The 19,882-nt window shown below is 39.8% G+C and overlaps 1 protein-coding gene and 1 long non-coding RNA gene across 2 annotated transcripts in view; one reads left to right on the top strand and one right to left on the bottom strand.

The window, feature by feature from the left end:
- LOC126473930 (uncharacterized) overlaps nt 1-72 on the bottom strand; it is a 35,159-nt gene extending 35,087 nt beyond the window's left edge. Inside the window, exon 1 of the long non-coding RNA XR_007586538.1 lies at nt 30-72. This is a non-coding gene — a long non-coding RNA (uncharacterized LOC126473930). The remainder of the gene's footprint in view (nt 1-29) is intronic.
- The window catches only part of LOC126473929 (uncharacterized), a 90,018-nt gene continuing 70,171 nt past the window's right edge, over nt 36-19,882 (top strand). The window contains exons 1-2 of the mRNA XM_050101287.1: nt 36-312; nt 17,194-17,388. Of these exons, the coding sequence (XP_049957244.1) occupies nt 221-312; nt 17,194-17,388 (287 nt within the window). The 5' untranslated portion in view covers nt 36-220. The remainder of the gene's footprint in view (nt 313-17,193; nt 17,389-19,882) is intronic.

Below are 19,882 nucleotides of genomic sequence, written 5' to 3'. Positions count from 1 at the left end.
ATGATAACTTTGACCTTTGTCAGACTTACTGATAGCAGAGTAAGACACCGTGAAGCTCTGCAGTAATCTCATCCACTGCCATATTTGTTTTGTCAACTGCACTGCTGAGACAGACTTTTGGGCTGCATGTCAAAATTTGGAAGTTTTTGAGAACTAGTATAAAAGAGTGGGAAACTGTTTGTGAGGAAAATTTGTGTATGTGTTTTTCTTTGCCAATATCATGGAAATTCATATGTATGCTAGACACACAGCTATTCTGTGTATACTTTCCTTTGTGATCTCTTGGGCAGATGTAAACGCGCTACGACACAGGTATGCCAGTTATTTTTTCTCATGACCCATAACTGAATTTCATGCAGATTGTTATAAAACAAATTCTCTTGTAAGTAAATGCTGTCAAAATTATTATGAAGTGTAATAACAAAAATACATATAGTTCATGCTAATTTTAAAACAGTAAAAGATAGTTTTCATAATAGGGCATTCTTTGTTTGACATAAATGAATTGAGGAAAGTATTCTGAATATTTAGATTATCCATACATGGAGCTACTCAAAAGCAACTCATTTCTGATTCGAGTTAGAATCAGGACACTTGGGAGACACTTCATTTGTAAATCAGTCCAATTCTGCACACAGCACTACCAGGCACAAACTCGCAAGTAACCAGTTTGTAACCAGCTATAAGTAACTCACCTTACCAGTAACCAATGACTCTAGTTCCTCATTTCGGAGAGATCAAGTGTGCTTTTTCTGATAGTGAAATAAATTTCTTAATGCCATTCCAAATGTGCATTAAAATCTTTTCCTAAATCTACTTAAAAACATTTTCAGATTATCCAGATTTTTATTTCGTCAGATTAATTCCATTCAAAATAATGTGATTAAAGTGAATGCTTCATCTGCTAAAAAATAACAGAGGGAAGGGCTATCCTTCACATAGTAATTTTGGAAGGGATGGAGTATCAAGAAATCCCCTTTATAAATCACTGTAGCGCTGTTTAATTATTCCATAAAAAAGATAAGAATTTAGAATCTGTCTTTCTGCAGCTCCTTCACTGCCAGGACAAGCCTGTAGTTCACATCTTTGTGGCTGTATGGATGAACTTGACATAATCGACATACCAAACCCAAAGATACTTGAGCATAATGGCAATTGGTCACACCTGTCCTCCAGGCTCACACATGGCATTCGCTGTTTCCATTCCTTCACAGGAACACTATGCGTGGAACTGCGTTGTCAGAAAGTCCAATCAGTGATTTCGATCAGCAAACAGTTCTTTTCTTTCAGTACCTCCATATATGACAACCTCATTTGTTGGTCTGTGTAGGTACCTTTAAAATGGCTGACTTTCACCACTCACATGCGTACACAGATGAACACAGACAGTTATGCTGCTACCAAAATAAACAAATACACACACATAATGGGTTTTATATAGCAGTCTTGAACTGCAAATTCTATTTAAATATAACAAATTTATGATGACAAACAATCCATCATGAGCGCTGTTTACAAATGAAAATGACCACTTGAGTATCTAGGCTACAAAGTAACTCTCTAATCTTGGGAGCCTCTGTGTGTCAAAGGACATAACGGTAACATTTTAGTAGGTGCTGTAAAGTGACTTACTGTAATACAATTTGGGCACATTAACCAGTAGTCATACATAAATAGGAAGAGGATGGTGAGAAAAGCAGAGCACTACTTTTGTGTATGAAATATAGAATTACTCTGAGTGAATACGTCTCATCGAGAAGTGTAACTCCATTCTGCCCGGGTGATCATTTTTATAGTGAAGTGTATTAAGCAGATGGATATTTCCATTTGCTGTTATGTTAAAGAATTAAGTTTCCCAGTAAAACATAACAAAACTTTAACAAAAAAATCCTCAGCCTGAGACTTGGCAGGCTCTTCCACTGTTGTATTTACGCCATGAAAAAAAGTTTTGCATCACCCGGTTCCCAGAACTCCTGAAGATAGATGTTGACTGCAGATATTGTATCACAGACACAGTCCCTTTGATTGTTCAGAGATGTCACTAAACCCGGCCAAAGATGTAAGCAACCTTGTATGAGCAGTGTCTGCTAGACAGAGGGGGTCCGACAGCCGATCAGTTCCAGTTGTTCCTCCAGGAAGGAGGTAGACGGCTAGTGTTGCCTGTAGTTCAACCATTCCTAGACGGTCAATGCCGCAGTTCAATCGCTTCCCCATTGTTACTTTGTGCCAGGAAGGACTCTCAACGAGGGAAGTGTCCAGGCATCTCGGGATGAACCAAAGCAATGTATGCTGTTCGGACATGGAGGAGATACAGAGAGACAGGAACTGTCGATGACATGCCTCATTCAGGCTACCCAAGGGCTACTACTGCAATGGATGACCGCTACCTATGGATTATGGCTCAGAGGAACCCTGACAGCAACACCACCATGTTGAATAATGGTTTCCATGCAGCAACAGGACGTCATGTTATGACACAAACTGTGCACAATACACTGCATGATGCGCAACTTCATCCCGATGTCCCTGGCGAGGTCCATTTTTGTGACCATGACACCGTGCAGCGCAGTACAGATGGGCCCAACAACATGCCTAATGGACCGCTTGGGATTGGCACCACATTCTCTTCACCAATGAGTGTCACATATGCCTTCAACCAGACAATCGTCAGAGACGTGTTTGGAGGCAACCCGGTCAGGCTGAATGCCTTAGGCACACTGTCCAGTGAGTGCAGCAAGGTGGAGGTTCCCTGCTGTTTTGGGGTGGCATTATATGGGGCCGACATACTGGTGTTCATGGAAGGTGCCATAATGGCTGTATGACTTGGGAATGCCATCCTCCGACCGATAGTGCAACCATATCGGCAGCATATTGGCGAGGCATTCTTCTTCATGGATGACGATTCGTGCCCCCATCGTGCATAACTTGTGAATGACTTCCTCCAGGAAAATGACATCGCTAGACTAGAGTGGCCAACATATTCTCCAGACATGAACCCTATCAAACATGGTTGGGACAGAGTGAAAAGGGCTGTTTATGAATGATGTGACCCACCAATCACTCTGAGAGGTCTATTTCGAATGACTGTTGAGGAGTGGGACAATCTGGACCAACAGTGTCTTGTCAAACTCGTGGATAGTATGCCACAACGGATACAGGCAAGCATCAATGCAAGAGGATGTGCTGCTGGGTATTAGAGGTACCGGTGTGTACAGCAATCTGGACCACCACCTCTGAAGGTCTCGCTGTATGTGTGGTTTCCATGAGCAATAAAAAGGGTAGAAACGATGTTTGTGTTGATCTCTATTCCAATTTTCTGTACAGGTTCTGGAACTCACAGAACCGAGGTGATGCAAAACTTTTTTTGAGGTGTGTTCTTTATACAATAATTAAGATTTTTTTGATACATTGTTAGTTCTTAAAAATCATTAATTGTACAACTAAAATTTACACTTTTACGCAAGTCCAAGCATTGAAAAGTGTTCTACAGTAAACAGAGATCCTCTTTACCTAATATGAGGCATTGTTGAATATGTTTTTCTATAAAAAATTTTATCCATACATGATGATAACAATTAGTTAAAAAGCCATTAATTTTTTAGGAACAAAATTAATTTCCAAGCTACTGAATGTTGATTTAGTAATGAACAATATTCGTCTACATTCCTAAGTTAAGCAATTTCAGCAACTGGTATCATCAATTTTTTGTGGAATTTTCTAATAAAGTAAATTTAGTTAAAATAATTATTTGAAAGCCAGGAAGTATCCTAGTTGAGCATAAGGTAATTACAAACATGATACAATTGGAAACAAGATTAATCATGTTAACAGATATCTACAGAATATATGTTCTACATGTGGCCAGTGTATTGGGATGATCATCATTCCTGTCATTGATAACTTCATGATATTGTTACCATGTCTGCTGCATTAGAGTAGCCACTTGTTGATATATTGCCCGTGTGTCTCCATCTTGGAATCCTCAGCTGACATTTTTTTAAAACCGTTTTTCTGACATTGAGCCAGCAAAAGTCACTGGCATTGTAAAAGGTGGTTGACTACCAGCAATAGAGGATGAGCCTTCAGCAATGCCACCCACTTGTGCTGGCAAAATACCATGGAAATTGGTGAACAAACGTTGACCCAAGATTTGAAGGGAGAAGCCAACAGGCGATTTGTCATGTATAAAATAATTCTCTTTCTGATGTCCCATTGAGTCAGTTATAAGAATACAAAAAAAGTATGTTAATTGATCGTTTCATTGGTTTTCAATAGAGTATTTTAAGCATTGTAAAGGAAAAAACACACAATGGTGAAACAGCCAAACATCAGTTTGTAAAATAATAAATACTGTAGGCTATTACATGAGGCTTGTGTGTTTTCCCTTCATAATGTGAGGGCAAATTAGAAAGCCTTTGCCCCCCCCCCCTTTTTTTTTTTTTTAGTCACATTACAGCTGTAAATGGGAAGTCAACAAATCTATTCCCAGCATTGGGTCTGTTTTGGTTCATGCCAGCCATATCTGCTGGTAGCACTGCCGCACGGCGCTGCTGTCAGTTGTTAAAGATGCTGGTTGTGCTTCACATGTCCACGGCATTAGAGTAACGAAGTGCGATTCGATTTCTATGGAGCAAGAGACAAATGCCCATCGAGATCTACAGGGATACGCAGCCCAAGTATAGGGAAAACTTTCTTGCTTTGAGAACTGTGAGGTGGTGGTGGTGGTGGTGGTGGTGGTGGTGGTGGTGTGAGTTCAATAAAGGCGGTCAGTCTTGCATGACAAAGAGTGGTCAGGGAGGCCCCATTCATGACTGATTGACAACATTTCCCATGTGGATGCAATGGAGGAAGCAGATCGGTGTGTGCAAATCACGGTCATTTCCTGGGAGCTTGGCATATCATATGGAAGTGCTTACGACATCGTTAACAGGTCCTTAGGATACTGGAAGATTTCACATCAGTGGGTGTCTAAGTAGTTGGATGACATGATAAAAGGCAAGAGAATTATGTCTTCACTAAATCATCTGGAACAGTACTCCAAGAAGGGTGAAGGTTTCCTGGACTGCATTGTTACTGATGATGAAATGTGGATACTGCATTTCTCGGCAGAATCCAAGCAGCAGAGCATGGTGTGGAAACGTCCAGGTTCGCCTGTGACAAAAAAATTCTGTTCAGCAAAGTAATGTTAACGGCCTTCTGGGACAGCCGTGGACCACTCCTGCTGGATTTCATGCCACAAGGTGCAACCATCAATGCCGACAGTTATTGTGCCACACTGTGATGTCTGAGGGCTGTCATCAGGCGAAGGTGCTCAGGGATTCTCAATGTGGATAATGTGATTCTGCTCCACAACAATGCGAGACCACTTGTGGCAATATCAGAACTGTCAAAAAGCTCTGGGCAGTTTGCTGGGAGAGTCTGGACCACAAATTGTACAGTCCAGACCTTACCCCCTAGCAATTTTCATGTTTTTGGACTGCTAAAGAAGTTCTTGGCAGGACAGCAATTCACAAGAAATTATGAAACAAAGACAGCAGCCAGATGGTGCTTCAATAATCAGCTGGATGAATCCTACCACAGAGGCATCTCAAATTTAGTGCTGCATGGGAGAAAAGTGTGAACTGGTGTGGGGAGTATGTTGAAGAAGTGTAAAGTATGTAGAATAGGGTGTGTGTGTGTGTGTGTGTGTGTGTGTGTGTGTGTGTGTGTGTGTGTGTGTTATTACCTGTATGTACCTTGCTTTGGCTACTAAAAAAGAGGGGCAAAGACTTTCTGATTTGCACTCGTACATAAATCGTTATTAGGTTTTAGTAACAAAATTAAAAATCATCCATATTCTTGCACTGCCACCACAGAGGTCACTGTGTCCAATCTTCTCTATCTGTTAGCCCCCTATGGAATTCTCCTTCCGGTATCACACCGCGCATCCCATCTTTATCCCCTTCCGTATATTTATGTTTTCTTCGTTCAGCACTTGAATTCAGTACTCCTGTGTTATCTAGGGATTTCTGCTGGGTACTGCATTTTTACAGTTTTTCCAATACTATCTTCACTATTTGAACTCTGAATTACCAATTTCTTCTATTGTATTTCATTCCCCAGTTCCAGTTGAAAGGATCTTCCCCAGTGTAACAATTCTAGAAAATGGAATTTAGCCTTCTCTCTTTCATTCTCTGTTTTGGTGCGAGTGTGGTCACTAATTGATTGGATTCCATTACTGATTTAACATAAGACCAAAAATTCTAAGAATTTTTTGTCAGCTTGGTGGATAGAATTTAGCTTTCAAATTATGCACAGTTCTCTTTTTGCATATTTGAGCTTTGATAGTTTTTTGTTTGTCAACCAGACTTTCATTACATTTAAATTCGAGGTGTTCTCTTTGCTTTCAGTGCAGCTTTCTGACTCAGCTGATGAATCACACCTAGTCTTTCCCATCCTCTCACAACCTTGATCAGCATATACCTGTCTAAAGCATATTGTACAATACTTCTTAATTTTGTCTGTTTACACTCAGTTTTCATAGTTTCAGAGATGAATGTTTCATACTGACTGCTCTAGTAATCTGAGATCTGTTTCTTGATCCACTTATAACAAAGGCTGTCAGTAAACCATATGTTTATGGGCATTTTTCAACATAGTAGCCTTTTAGGGCCACTCACTTTTGCCACTGGTGCTGCAGGCTCGTTATACCCTCTTTGTAAAACTTTTCTTTCTGCCTGGTAAAAAAGGCCTCTACGTCAACCATGACCTCATCTGACTGAAAATGAGTTCCATGTAGATGTTTCTTGAGCTTAAAGAAGAGATGAAAGCCCGAGTGGGATCAAATCAGGTGAATAAAGTGGGTGTCAAAGCATTTCAAAGCCACAGGACTCAATGACACACATCTCAATGACAGATGTGTGCAAAGGTGCATTGTCCTGATGAAAGAGCACTCTTTTTGTTAACATCCCGACACATTTCACTTTGATAGCCTCCGTGAAACGCACACATGGTGCATCCGACATCACTGAGTGTGCTGTCCATGTGTAGAATGCCGAAGGCATCCAATCTATCTGCATTTGATTGTGATGGTCCAGAGATTTGGCACTAGCATTTTGAAAATTTCGTGACTTGCCAGGTGTTCAAGGAGTATTGTGGTGAGTGTCCAACACACAGCAAAACCAGACATCATGGTGTTGGGCGGCCACCCCTCGTTACAGATGTTGGACACTGTAGGGTGGGCAGACAAGTAAAATGGAAAAGGTGATGATCTGTCGTGGAACTAACATCAGAATTTAATGTTGGGCAGAGTACAAGTGTATCTGAACACACAGTGCACCAAACACTTCAAACGATGGGCCTCTGCAGCTGATGACCTGTGCATGTGCCACTGTTAACACCACATCAACAGCTATGATTGAAATGTGCACATGACCATCAGCACTGGATGCCGCCACAGAGGCAGAGCATTACACCGTCTGATAAATCCCTTTCATTGTGCAGGCATGAGGGCAAGACTCGGTCATCTTCCAGGGGAACAGCTCCTTGACACCTGTATTGTGGGACACAGACAAGCTGATGGCAGCTCCATTATGTTCTGGAGAACATTTATGTGGGCAACCATGGCTCCAGTGGAGGTCGTGCAATACACCATGATGGCCAAGGAGTGTCATACACTGGTTGTAGACCATGTACACCCCTTCATGATGATGATGTTTCCCAATGGCAGTGGCATTTTTCAGCAAGATAAATTGCCCTGTCTCAAGGCCAGGAGTGTGAGGAACTGGTTTGAGGAACACAGTGGTCAGTTTCAGTTGATGCGCTGGCCCCCCAACTCACTAGATCTGAACCCAATCCAACACATCTGGAATACGATTGAACTTGGCATCAGAGCTCATCGCCCCCCCTCCCCAGTATTTGTAGGAATTAGGTGACTTGTTTGTGCAGATGTGGTGCTGACTCCCTCCAGCAACCTACCAAGGTCTTATTGCTTCCATACCATGATGCTGCAATTCATAATGCCAACTTTTCTCACAGTATGTTATTTTTTAATTGCAAACCTTACACAGTTGCAGTGAAGGGTTTGCAATCTGTGGCAATACTTGGAATTCTGCACGTCCCTAATTTAGAACAATATCACACACATCTCAGCATGTACCATATGCTCTAATCACTTTATGGTCTCATCCAACAGCTGGTAAGCTGTATCAAAGCACTGCACTGAACAGTTATTTGAATGTCGTGAGGGGCAGTTGAATCTCGTGAAAATAAACTTTTAAGTATAGTTATTTATAGGTCCCCTGACTCAGACTTTAGGGCATTTCTGCGTAAGCTAGAGATGGTTCTTCATTCAGGGAAACAGTAGCACAACCACGGACAATATTTTTATTCATTGTTCTTTGGTAGGTAGGTATTCTGGGTAGTAAAAGGATGAATAGCCTTTCAGACCATGATGCACAAATTTTAATGCTAAAACGTTTCTTCACACAAATAAATGTTATATATACTTGGAAACTATGTATAAAAGCTAATCCAAAGGCAATAGAGAGTTTTTTTTAACCTTGTTAAGGAACAAGAGTGGCAGGATGTTTATAGTGCCGATAACATAGATGATAAATACAATGCTTTCCATAACACATTTTTCATGCTCTTTGAAAGTTGCTTAACATTAGAATTTTCAAAGCAGGGTACTAGCAGTAAAAGGCAGCCTGAGTAGCTGACTTGTGGAATAAGGATATCATGTAGAACAAAGTGAGAATGATATCAAAATGTTAGAAGTAGTAACAATTGAGCTACAGTAACCCATTACAAATAGTACTGTAAGGTGCTTAAAAACATTATTTGGAGGGCACTCATTCATGAAGGAAGTGTCTGGTCAGTAGCACAAGGTCAAGGATATGAAGTCAGTACATAGTAAAAATATTTCAATTACATACAAGTCAGATATGTGTACAGTATTTAACAATCACTTTCTCAACATAACTGATGAATTACACAAAACCTTAGTTTCAGCAGGGAATCATGTAACCCTCTTGGAATATGTCTTTTTGAGACTGATATCTGAAATACTCTTCCATGGTACTGACAGGGAAGAGACGGAGTCAATAATTCAACTTTCACCATTGATTTAAATCAATGCCCACTCGCAGGTAATGTCTGTAATTCCTTTGTGTCTTAATTTGTAGTGGCTACTGGATGAAAATGAAGTCAGTTCTTTCAGACATGTCTCAAAGAACAAACAATACATACACAATATAAAAGAGGGAAACATTCCATGTGGGAAAAATATATCTAAAAACAAAGATGATGTGACTCACCAAACGAAAGCGCTGGCAGGTCGATAGACACACAAACAAACACAAACATACACACAAAATTCAAGCTTTCGCAACCAACAGTTGCTTCATCAGGAAAGAGGGAAGGAGAGGGAAAGACGAAAGGATGTGGGTTTTAAGGGAGAGGGTAAGGAGTCATTCCAATCCCGGGAGCGGAAAGACTTACCTTAGGGGGAAAAAAGGACAGGTATACACTCGCACACACACCCATATCCGGCCACACATACACAGGTGTCTGTGTGTGTCTTTTATATATGAAAAATTTATCAAAAAACTGTTTGTTTGTGTGTCTTTCGACCTGCCAGCGCTTTCGTTTGGTAAGTCACATCATCTTTGTTTTTTGATATATATGGAGAGTAATGAGGATAAGGGGCAAAGGTCACGACATTGCTAGTGTGTGGATAAGTTGAGAGTCTGATGGAAGGCATGCTTGGGTAGCCCATGCAGCTCTGATGACCTCTGAGTTTGGATGGCTTATTGGTCAGAGCATCTGCGTAGTAAGCAGGAAACCTGGGTTTGAATCCAAGTCTGACACAAATTTTCAACTTTCCCAATTGATTCAACCAACCTTAGTTGTAGCCAATGTCTGTAATTCCTTTTTGTAAATTAATCACATCCGAGTAATAGCACATAATGAAAAGACAAAATTGGGCACTCTATACAAACTAAGTATTGCTGCCACCTACTGCTCATGCCAAGGAGTGCAGCACTATACAACAAATTCAACTTACAGGAAACTAATGCTTGATAAATACACAAATGATTATGAAAAGTTAATAAATACTACTCAACACAGATAATGAGTTACTATTGTCTTCTTCACAGATGTACATAAGAAAACAAGTACACTAAATGTCATATGCAAACTATATACAGCATGATTCTGCCTTCTTCATGCTCATTTATGATTAGAATGCTACAGTATTGCCAACTCCAAAGATCTTTAATAAAACTCTGAGCTTTGTACACATTTTTAAAGTATTGTTTGACAAACACTGTGGTTCTGGTGTGACAAATGTGGCTGAGTCAGATCCCAAAAACAATACTTCAGCAATAGGTGATACATCAACTGAATTTGTGCTTATATATGCACAGGTATAAAATGAGTGCGAACGGCCTTGCCACAATGGTGACACCGGTTCCTGTCAGATCACCAAAGTTAAGCGCTGTCGGGCTGGGCTAGCACTTGGATGGGTGACCATCTGGTCTGCCACAAGCTGTTGGCATGCAGGGTGCACTCGGCGCTTGTGAGGCAAACTGAGGAGCTACTTGATTGAGAAGTAGCGGCTCCTGTCTCAGAAGCTGACATAGGGCCAGGAGAGCGGTGTGCTGACCACATGCCCCTCCATATCTGCATACAGTGACGCCTGTGGGCTGAGGATGACATGGCGGCCGGTCAGTACCTTTGGGCCCTCATGGCCTGTTCAGGAGGAGTTTAGTTTTATAAAATGAGTGCTATGCTACATAAATTATATGTACAAATAAGAACCCAGGTTTCATTAAAAGTGGATTTGGTAAATTTTTAATTCCACTTGCAACTATTACTTCCGAGCTTTGTGATGATCATTTTGCCATCCTTCATGATTAATGAAGTGTTTTCTTGACACCTTGTGGAATGACATGTCCACTGCTGGAATTCCCACTCATGATGCTAAAGATAAGCAAAATGAAGCTAATATGCAAACATGGATGTGAGTTGGTCTACTACAGCAAGCATAGTGCACAGCAACATTCAAACAGAGTGCCCATGGCTAACTGAGGTAGTCACTAGGGGCAGGCTGGTCACTAACTGAAGTCATCTAATCCACCATGCACATGCAGCATGATTCCAGTGATACCAGACACAGTGTCTTCATAGGGCCCTCCATTGGCAATGTAGCTGATACATGTAACTACTTCCAGTGTAATAAATAGTATTTCTTTTATGGCCATGTGTCTCCTTGTGTTCCTAGTTAGAAGGAAATAGCTAATGAGTGAGGGTGGGAGTTTCATGTATTTCAGATCCTGTGGTTTTTATGCCATTCAGCTCTTCCTTGGAGGATCTATTCCATTTACATCTCCAGCAACACCAGACAAATATGGCCATGCTGGGGGTGGTTGTTGGCTACGGTGACCCAGGTTCTATTGCCAGTAGTTCATCCATCGTCTTTGCTCAACCTCCCTCCCCCCCTCCCCCCTCCCCCCCCCTAATTATTAATTCATCAAAAGTCTTGGATGCTTATGAGAAACAGCTTTGTCACCATTCTGTCATTCTGTGGCCCACAAGGAGGTCTGTAAGGCTGTTTTCTTATTGTGGATCCCCCTCGTATGTATCACTGTGTCAGTTAGCTCCTCTGCAAGAGCCAACATCACTTGCTTCTGACGATATGTGTTAATTGCTGTCGTCTTACCACCACAAGTGTATGCACGTGGTAGCTGCAGGTGTTGAATTCTACCAAAGTCATAAACAACAGCAGCAATTGTATTGGGCTTGGGCGGCCAAACTTCACCACCTCAGTTGTAAGTGTCAGTTCATCACTCGTGAGTCTCAGGAGTCTTATGCAGACACCATTGTCAGACACAGTCATTCATTTGGCTCCACACAAGGAGGCACATCAACATGCCCTTCAGCTTGAGGACCCTATGTTAGAAGAGGTTTTCAACATTGCATAATCATTCAAAGTCTCCAACACTGCAGGCTGCCAATTAGAGGGTTGGAGTGATGTCACCATTGTTGACAGTATGCATCCTCAGCACACAGAGCCTAACACGGTGTGGGAAGAGGAGGTGCCTACACTACAAACAAGCCAACTGGGCTGATGCAGTCAAACATGCCTTTAGCAGCAGGAACAGTGAACACTGCTTCCTTCGTGTCCCTCTTGTTTTGCACAGCATTAGCAGGCAGCCAGCCCTAAGTGATGGACCTTTTGCTATAAAAGTAAAAAAAAGTCACTTAGCAGTTATATGTCAATCTCTACATTTCTAGGAGCCATCGCAGGAATCAGCAAACGCCGATATTCACGCTGTTCCATCATCATGTTTGCCATTGTCTGTAGGCCACAATAAACTTTTCATTGAATTGCAAGTGAGGGTTAAACCATTAATCCTACAAGTTAACACTGGGGCCGCCATGTCCTTACTCAGCTCAGGCGTATGCCAGGCTAGGGTCCCCATTGTTGCCACAACACGAGTATTGATTGGTAAGCTACAACAAACTGCAGGTTCCTATTCTTGGCCATTCACTACCGAAATAGTTTACAAGTTAGTTGTCTGTTCCGTTATGTATTTGGTAGTTAATGACGCGAGTACCGAAAGTATGTTTGGGCTAGATGACTTTGCTACTTTTGGTTCTTCTATTATGGACACAATGCATCTCGTGTCCAACCAGATGCCATATTAAGTGTTGGATTCCTTGTGTTCTGAGTTTTCAGGTTTGTCCGCCCTGCGATAGGTTGTGCAACCACTTTCACAGTGCACATCGCCCTCGAATCCTCCACCTGCCCTCACTTTTTTTGGGCACAGCCAGTACCAGTAGCTTTACACAACAAGGTTAAGATGGAGCTGCATGGGTACAGCCTTAGTGATTGTAAAGAGCCATCCAGTCAATTTCTGCTATGTGATGACTTTGAGGTCACTACTAATGCAGTCATTGATACGTATCCCCTACACCCAGAGGAGTTGCTCACAAAGTTGACTGTGGGTCAGTTCTTTTCGAAAATAGACTTAGCTGAAGCCCACCTTCAGATTCCGTGGATGAGGCATCAAAACAGTTGCTTGTGGTTAATAAGCCTTTTGGCCTCTGTCAGTATCAACAGCTAATGTTTGGGGTAGACAGTGCACCTGACACATTTCAATATTTTTTAGACCAAGTTACGTCTGTTGCCCCTCAGTACATTAACTGTCATGATGATATGATTTTGATGGGTGCTACCTTGGTGGATCACCTATGTCACCTCCATTTATTGTTTACTGTTCTACAGGCTGTGGGCCTCAAACATAATTTTGTCAGGTCTCACTTTTTCCATTCTTCCAGTGTTTATTTGGGTCAAGAAATTTCCCAGCAGGGCATGCGCCCCATGGAATAACATGTCACCACAATTACAGCTTTCTCTCATCCATATAATCTACAAGAACTTCTGGCATTCCTTGGTAGTGTGGCATACAGTCACAAGTTTATTCCTAGAGTGCCTACTATCACCTACCCATCACATCTGTTAGTTCAGAAACATGCTCCTTTTGTGTGGTCTGCTGTGGCAATGGATCTGGTACTCCAACAGGTTGTATGCACAATACAGCATGGGTGGCTCTACTGGCACTGAGCCAGGCATCGAACCTGCTTCAGAAATTTTATGTGCTATGGCATTGCCTCACCCTTTCAGATGATGTTATTTTCCTATCAACAGAAGGGTTTACTCCCTGTGTCACGGTCTCAGTGGCTCTATGGTGGGAAGTCCTCAGCTTATTACATCAGGGCCACTGGGAAGTCTCTTGCATAAAACTGCTAGTGTGCCACCATGAGAAGAAGGCATGAATACATACTTTTCTTGCTTCACTCAGGGCCCAACCAACCTAAATCCATCACTGCCTCCTGGAGGTAGCTCTTTAGCTTGACAGGTAGCTGCTTAGTTAGATCTATGTTCAATAAATTATATTCTTGATAAACAAAGTGATGTGGAACATGTCAACTGAACAAAAGCTTGTACTCAATACTCTAGAATTCCTCTGTGGTACAGGAATTGTTAAGGAGAAACAACTGCACCCTACTGTGATGAAGCAAGCTGGGATAATTTTAATTCCCCTCTTGTTTTGCCTCTGCCTCCTTAAATTCATTTTGTTACTTTCAACTATTTAGCATTAACATATGTGAATATGATCTGCATTTCCACAAAAGAGGAAGGTGGGACCTCAGTTTTAAAGTAAATAACACCAGATCTAATTTTGTGCTTAGTTTTATGTATGTAATTGATTTTCTAATTTATTTTGATTATTCCTAGTTGGTACCTTTCATCATAGGGTGAAATCAGTAATTGTTTCATAACTTAAATTCTATTGTTGGCATATAAACAAATATAAATCCTGCACTGATTATAAACATTTGGAAGATGAAATGCTAGTAATCTTGAAGTATCTATTTGCCTATAGTCGGAAACATGTTAGCAAAGCCAGTCCTTCATTAATTCCAAAGTAATTAACAGTCTTGTCAGAAGTATTGTTTGCAGAACTGCATTTGTTAATTTCATGATTTAAACAAATAATTCGCCCTAACTTTTGTAGTAGAAGAAACTGTTAAAAAGAAGCAATTTTTTGATGTATTCAATCAATTTAATGAGTTAAGTTTTAATCATAATTTATGTGAATTTCACTTGAAACAATGTGTAGTTTAAGCACCTATTATTGTGATAATATATAAGGGCCCAATTTTTGGTCACGAGACAGTCAGTCCACGGCCAAGTTTCTGATGAGTAACCTGTGCTGGTTAGAACAACAACAATGCTTCAAATTAACTGTGGAATAAGTGTTAGGAATTAGGCTGTGTGTAAAAACAGTGACAGTGTCTGCTCCATATGTACCTGATTATTCTTCAAGATCTGTGGACTTTGTGGTTAGGTTTTACTGCTCGTAGGTGTTCAACAAGAAACTATTGTAGCAGTATGTGGAGTTCCGCCTGCTAACTATTAATGAGGCTTGTCAAAAGTTAAATAATAGTGCACTGGCTGTATAACTGTGTGTTATTAGGGGGTTGTGAACAGTGAAATTAAAGTACTGTAAACCATAACTGTGCATATGTTGGCTACATCATTTAAAGTAGTCAGTGTTGGAATCCACACAACCCATTTTTCAGCCAGTAAATCAACACCGAGAACAATCGTCAACAAACGAAGAAATTAAAAGCAGGCAGAACCACCACACTACATCTGAAAATACTTCTGTCTGTCAGACATTTCACTTCCTTGTGGAGAATGTTAGTGTGTTTTATAGCTCAGCACTTTACTCTTTCCTGTGTCAATCTTAGATTCTGTAGAATGAAATGCAGATCATTTTCCCTTCTAGTATTGTATTTGTGAACGTCCTCATTACTCTCAGGCTGCAATGTCTTGCTGACAACAGATTTTTCAGTAAATACACTGTGCGACAGAATTAAAGGATCACTTTCTTGAAACCCTGTAACTGTCTTCCATTGTGACATAGAAGTTTGAAATTTGTCTCAAGGGTGCGCACAAGCTTCCTCTCTAATGGTGCAAAAGCTTGGCACTCTGTGACATTGCCCTTGGGCTCAATGACACTTCAAGCACAAGGTGTAAATGCGTGCAAAAAAGGCCAGAGCTCAGAAATTTGTGTGATGTGTAAGGCGGTTAATGATGTAATACTGGCACAAAATTTCACCACAGTTCTGTGCAAGCCACTGTAGATGTGTCACACGCTGGGAAGGTCATCACACCTCCTCTTACACATGTTCACCCTTTCTTTTGATATCTGTGTGACAGATGTCAGAATAGCGACACCAAAGGTTATTGAGATTATCATCCTGATGCTCATTGCACTGAGAACTGTCACTTTAGATGGTGAAGAGTGTTGGTGTCAATGCCCTATGGAAAGGATTGGCTTTATTGATACTCTTTATGCCACCCTCTGAGGCTTGTTCGTGTCAGTTCTGAGAAGCAAAGTGTCCGAAATCTTTTCTTCAGCCACTCATAAGAAAACCATGTGATTTCAGCAATGGGTATCACTGTTCTGACCCCGTCAAAAAAAGGGATGAAATGTGGGTAAGAGGAGGTGTGACAACCTCCCTGACATGTGGCACATCCACAGTGGCTTCAGACAGAATTGTTGTGAAATTTTATGCCGTTGTGACATGATTAATCCACCTTACAACTCACATGAACTTCTGACCTGTGGCTTTTCTTGCATGTGTCAACACCATACTGTCTGAAGCATCTTTCATCCTGAGAGTGACATTGCATAGCTCCGTGGACATGCACCATTATAGAGGAGGGTTGTAGGCACCTTTGTGCCAAATTTCAAAGTTACTCATCAGAATGGGACAAAATTATAAGGTTGTGTAATGTGGATGCACTAATAGGCTGTGATTAATATTTATTGTTGTATAAACAGATGCTTGTATGATGTACTTTTGTGTACACCACAGATAATTCAAATTCCTTTTTGTGCAATCAACTTCCTTCCATTGAGTGATAAGTTGCTGCCAGAAAATTATCCTATAGGACATCAGTGATTGAAAATAGAAGTTATTCGTTTCTATGCCCCCCAAAGTTGTGAATTCTGGTTAAAATGTGTGATCTAAAACATTTTAGCAGGTATTCTGTATGAGTTTTCCAGTTTAAGTTTTCACCAATATGCAACATAATAACTTGTTAACTTTATATCCTTTCAATTAATTTTTGTTGGTACACTATGTTAATTGGAGGTGGAGTATTTTTGACAATACAGAACTGTAGGAGCTGTAGTTTTTCAACATTCAGAACCCATTGTTAAATATTTACAAAACTGTAATTTACTAGTTTTGGTGTCAGTGTTCCTTTGTATGTTCCAACAATAATGTTTTTCTTATCTGCTAAAAGGGCTAATCCTGTCTCCAGTTGATAATGAACAGAGAGCAAGAACAGTAACAAGTCCCTAATTGAACCCCTGCCGAATGGTTATTGTGATTTCTCCCATGCAGATAATGTGGCAGTGTCCTTTGTCCTAGTGCAATTTCCAGCATTCTGTTTCCCAGCCACACACATGCTGAACCATATTTTTTATAATAACTACTTTAACTGGAGAATCCCCTTTCACTTGACAGCATTTAAGAAAAACATTACTTGTTACGAATATTTAAACTGTGTCTATGTTTATATCACCAAACATTTTGAAGCAATTGATTTCTCTCTTAAAACAGATCCAATGAAGCTGTCTACAGGAAGAGAAGAGAGGTTATAATTGGTTCTGATGTAAAGGAGTCGTTAGAGCAACTAAAACTAAACACTAAGCTGATAGAGAGTGCTCTCATAAATCAGAGAAATAGTTTGGAACAGCTTGAACTAGACATTGCAGAAATGAAAGCAGCCTTGAACAAGCAGGATAATAACACAAGGCATGTGGTTAGCTTATACAAATTCATTCATGAGCACCGGATTAAGATACAGCTACCAAATATTTTATGAAGTGCTCTGTCTTCATTGTTTGTAAATGAGCATTATTGCTATACTAGTTGAAATAATTATTGTTTCTAGGAACAATCGCATTAATGTTTTTACATAACTGGTTTCAATCCTCTCAATAAATCTTCAGATCTAAAAATAAAACTTCAATGTGCTACATGGAGGAGCATGTATTGGTTGTCTTGATCAATTATTGATTAACAGTGGACCTGGTTATTTCATTTTTACTGTGTATTTTAACTTGTGCACATAACTTTAGTATACATTGATAGATTTTTCCCCCTATCAGTGAGTAAAACATTTACCAGTAGACTGTCTTTCTTGATGAAATTTTAGGATTGGCTCTTTTTTTAGATTCTTAATATTATTGTTTGCAAAGAAGCTTTCAGTTTTTTTTTATTTTTTTTTTTATGTGCCTTGTTGTAAATGAGAAAGGAGAGTATTTTGTTGTTGGTCTAGGGCATTACATAGCTTCTGGGTCACTCCTTGTAGTTGAAGCTGCATCAGAACACTTCATGAGATCTGTCACCCAATGTAACCTCTGGTGTATTTACCTTTTTCTCTTTAATTTGGTCGCCATAGTAGATTCTCTTGAAGCAGAGGTCCTGCTAATCATTGCCTCTGAAATCCCATGTGCAGCTGAGGAGAAGCTTGACTTCTTCACATTCTGTAGCTGTTATGGGAGCAAAAGAAGATAACTTATACTTACGTCATGAAAAAGCACATTCATTAATATCCTTTTATATTCTCTTGAATGGGTGTACAGATCATTTGAGTGACTCATGAATTAAAGAAGAACACAACTTTTTATACAACATAAGCCTTGAAGGCTCAACATGAGAATCCAGATTACAATATATCTCATTTGTCACAAAACCATCCTTTCTTATTTTCATTCTTGGAGAGTGTGGTTGCTCTTTGATGATCAAGCTACGATGCCAAAACATAAAAGGCCCCACCCACAGCAGGTGAAGCCATTTATTTGTCATCACATCTTGCTGTTTTCTCATATTTTACACCTCCCATTTAATACCTGCATACCTGTGTACAGTATATGTTCTGCAATTATCTCCTTGCTTAATATTATTCTTTCACGATCATCTTTCCTTTCTCAACACAAAGAGTGTGAAGTGTTGTATGCCTAAATGGCATGTTCAAAATGTATTTCTATTGCCAGTTTTTGTGCTGATATTTTCTCATTTTTATTTTTTATTTAATTTTTGTACATTTCATTTTCTTGCATGTCTGCCTGGGATACTTTGTCATTGTCAGTGATGCTGTCTCTGACCCCCCTTTTTTTCACCTTGTTCCTTTTTGAAGGTTTTTTAAAGTAATTATTCCTCACCTTCCTGTAATGTCAATTTTCATATTTACCAATTATTTATAAAGTGTATGGATTGGCATTTTTAAAAAAAGGCCCAGCATTATGCCAATCTATTTCTACTCATTTCTGTCTGAGACAATTTACCTTTCTTTCACTATCTGTTTATTAGTTCATCACCTTAGTACAACAACTAGATTACAGCAAATATATTGGAAGAAATATGTTTGAAAATTTAACAGAATTTTAAAGCTTCACTATACTATGTTTGAAATAATTCTGATCTGATGTATTTAATTTGAAAAGTATAGTACTTGTATTTGTTGCACTGGTCCACATGGTGAGTTACCTACTTGTTATTTCCAAAATAAGCCAATTTATATCTATAGTAAAGTATTTATTTGCAGAAAAACACATAGTGATGTTGAAATATGCAAAATTGTTTTAAACATACACAATAATGCTGAATATTCAGGAATTCATTCACTTTTTAACCTTTTTTTGTTTCAAAAACAATTGCAGTCACCCGAAGTCATTTACTGATTTTCAGATGATGATTTACATCTTTCTGAATCTTCATGATGAAATAGGTTTTTGTAATATGGCCAATATTCTGATCTAAGTGCAGGAAGCACTGACTTGAACAGGGGTGTAAAATCATTGCACTTTTTCTCTGTTATAGCCAGGTGTACAAAGATTTGGTGTCTGACAATGTGATCATGTTGACTTTTCTTGTTACAGCCCAGAACTCTAAACACTTCAACAAAGTGTTCTTTGAATTGTAAACAAATAGATGCCGTTTTGTGAAGTTTACACATCACATCCTCTGCTGTTTGACTGGCTTCATATTCACATCCTCTTTCCGCATAGTCATGCAGTGATTCAGACAATACTTCCAATTGATAATATTCTCATGGCTTATTTCATGATCAACATAAGGTTTGTTATCCTTCCTCCTTACACTTCTGACAATAGTTGTCTGATCAGCAGGCTAGTTTACTTTTTTGACTCTTTTTAGCTCATTTTTGTTTGGTTGCTTCCTTGTCTGTTCAGTTCAAATTTTGCAATTGATTTTAAACTAACTTTCCAATGAGCTAGAGACCTGA

Source organism: Schistocerca serialis, chromosome 4 (genome assembly GCF_023864345.2).
Source record: "Schistocerca serialis cubense isolate TAMUIC-IGC-003099 chromosome 4, iqSchSeri2.2, whole genome shotgun sequence".
NCBI lineage: Eukaryota > Metazoa > Arthropoda > Insecta > Orthoptera > Acrididae > Schistocerca > Schistocerca serialis.
This window is presented reverse-complemented; position numbering and strand designations above follow the sequence as displayed.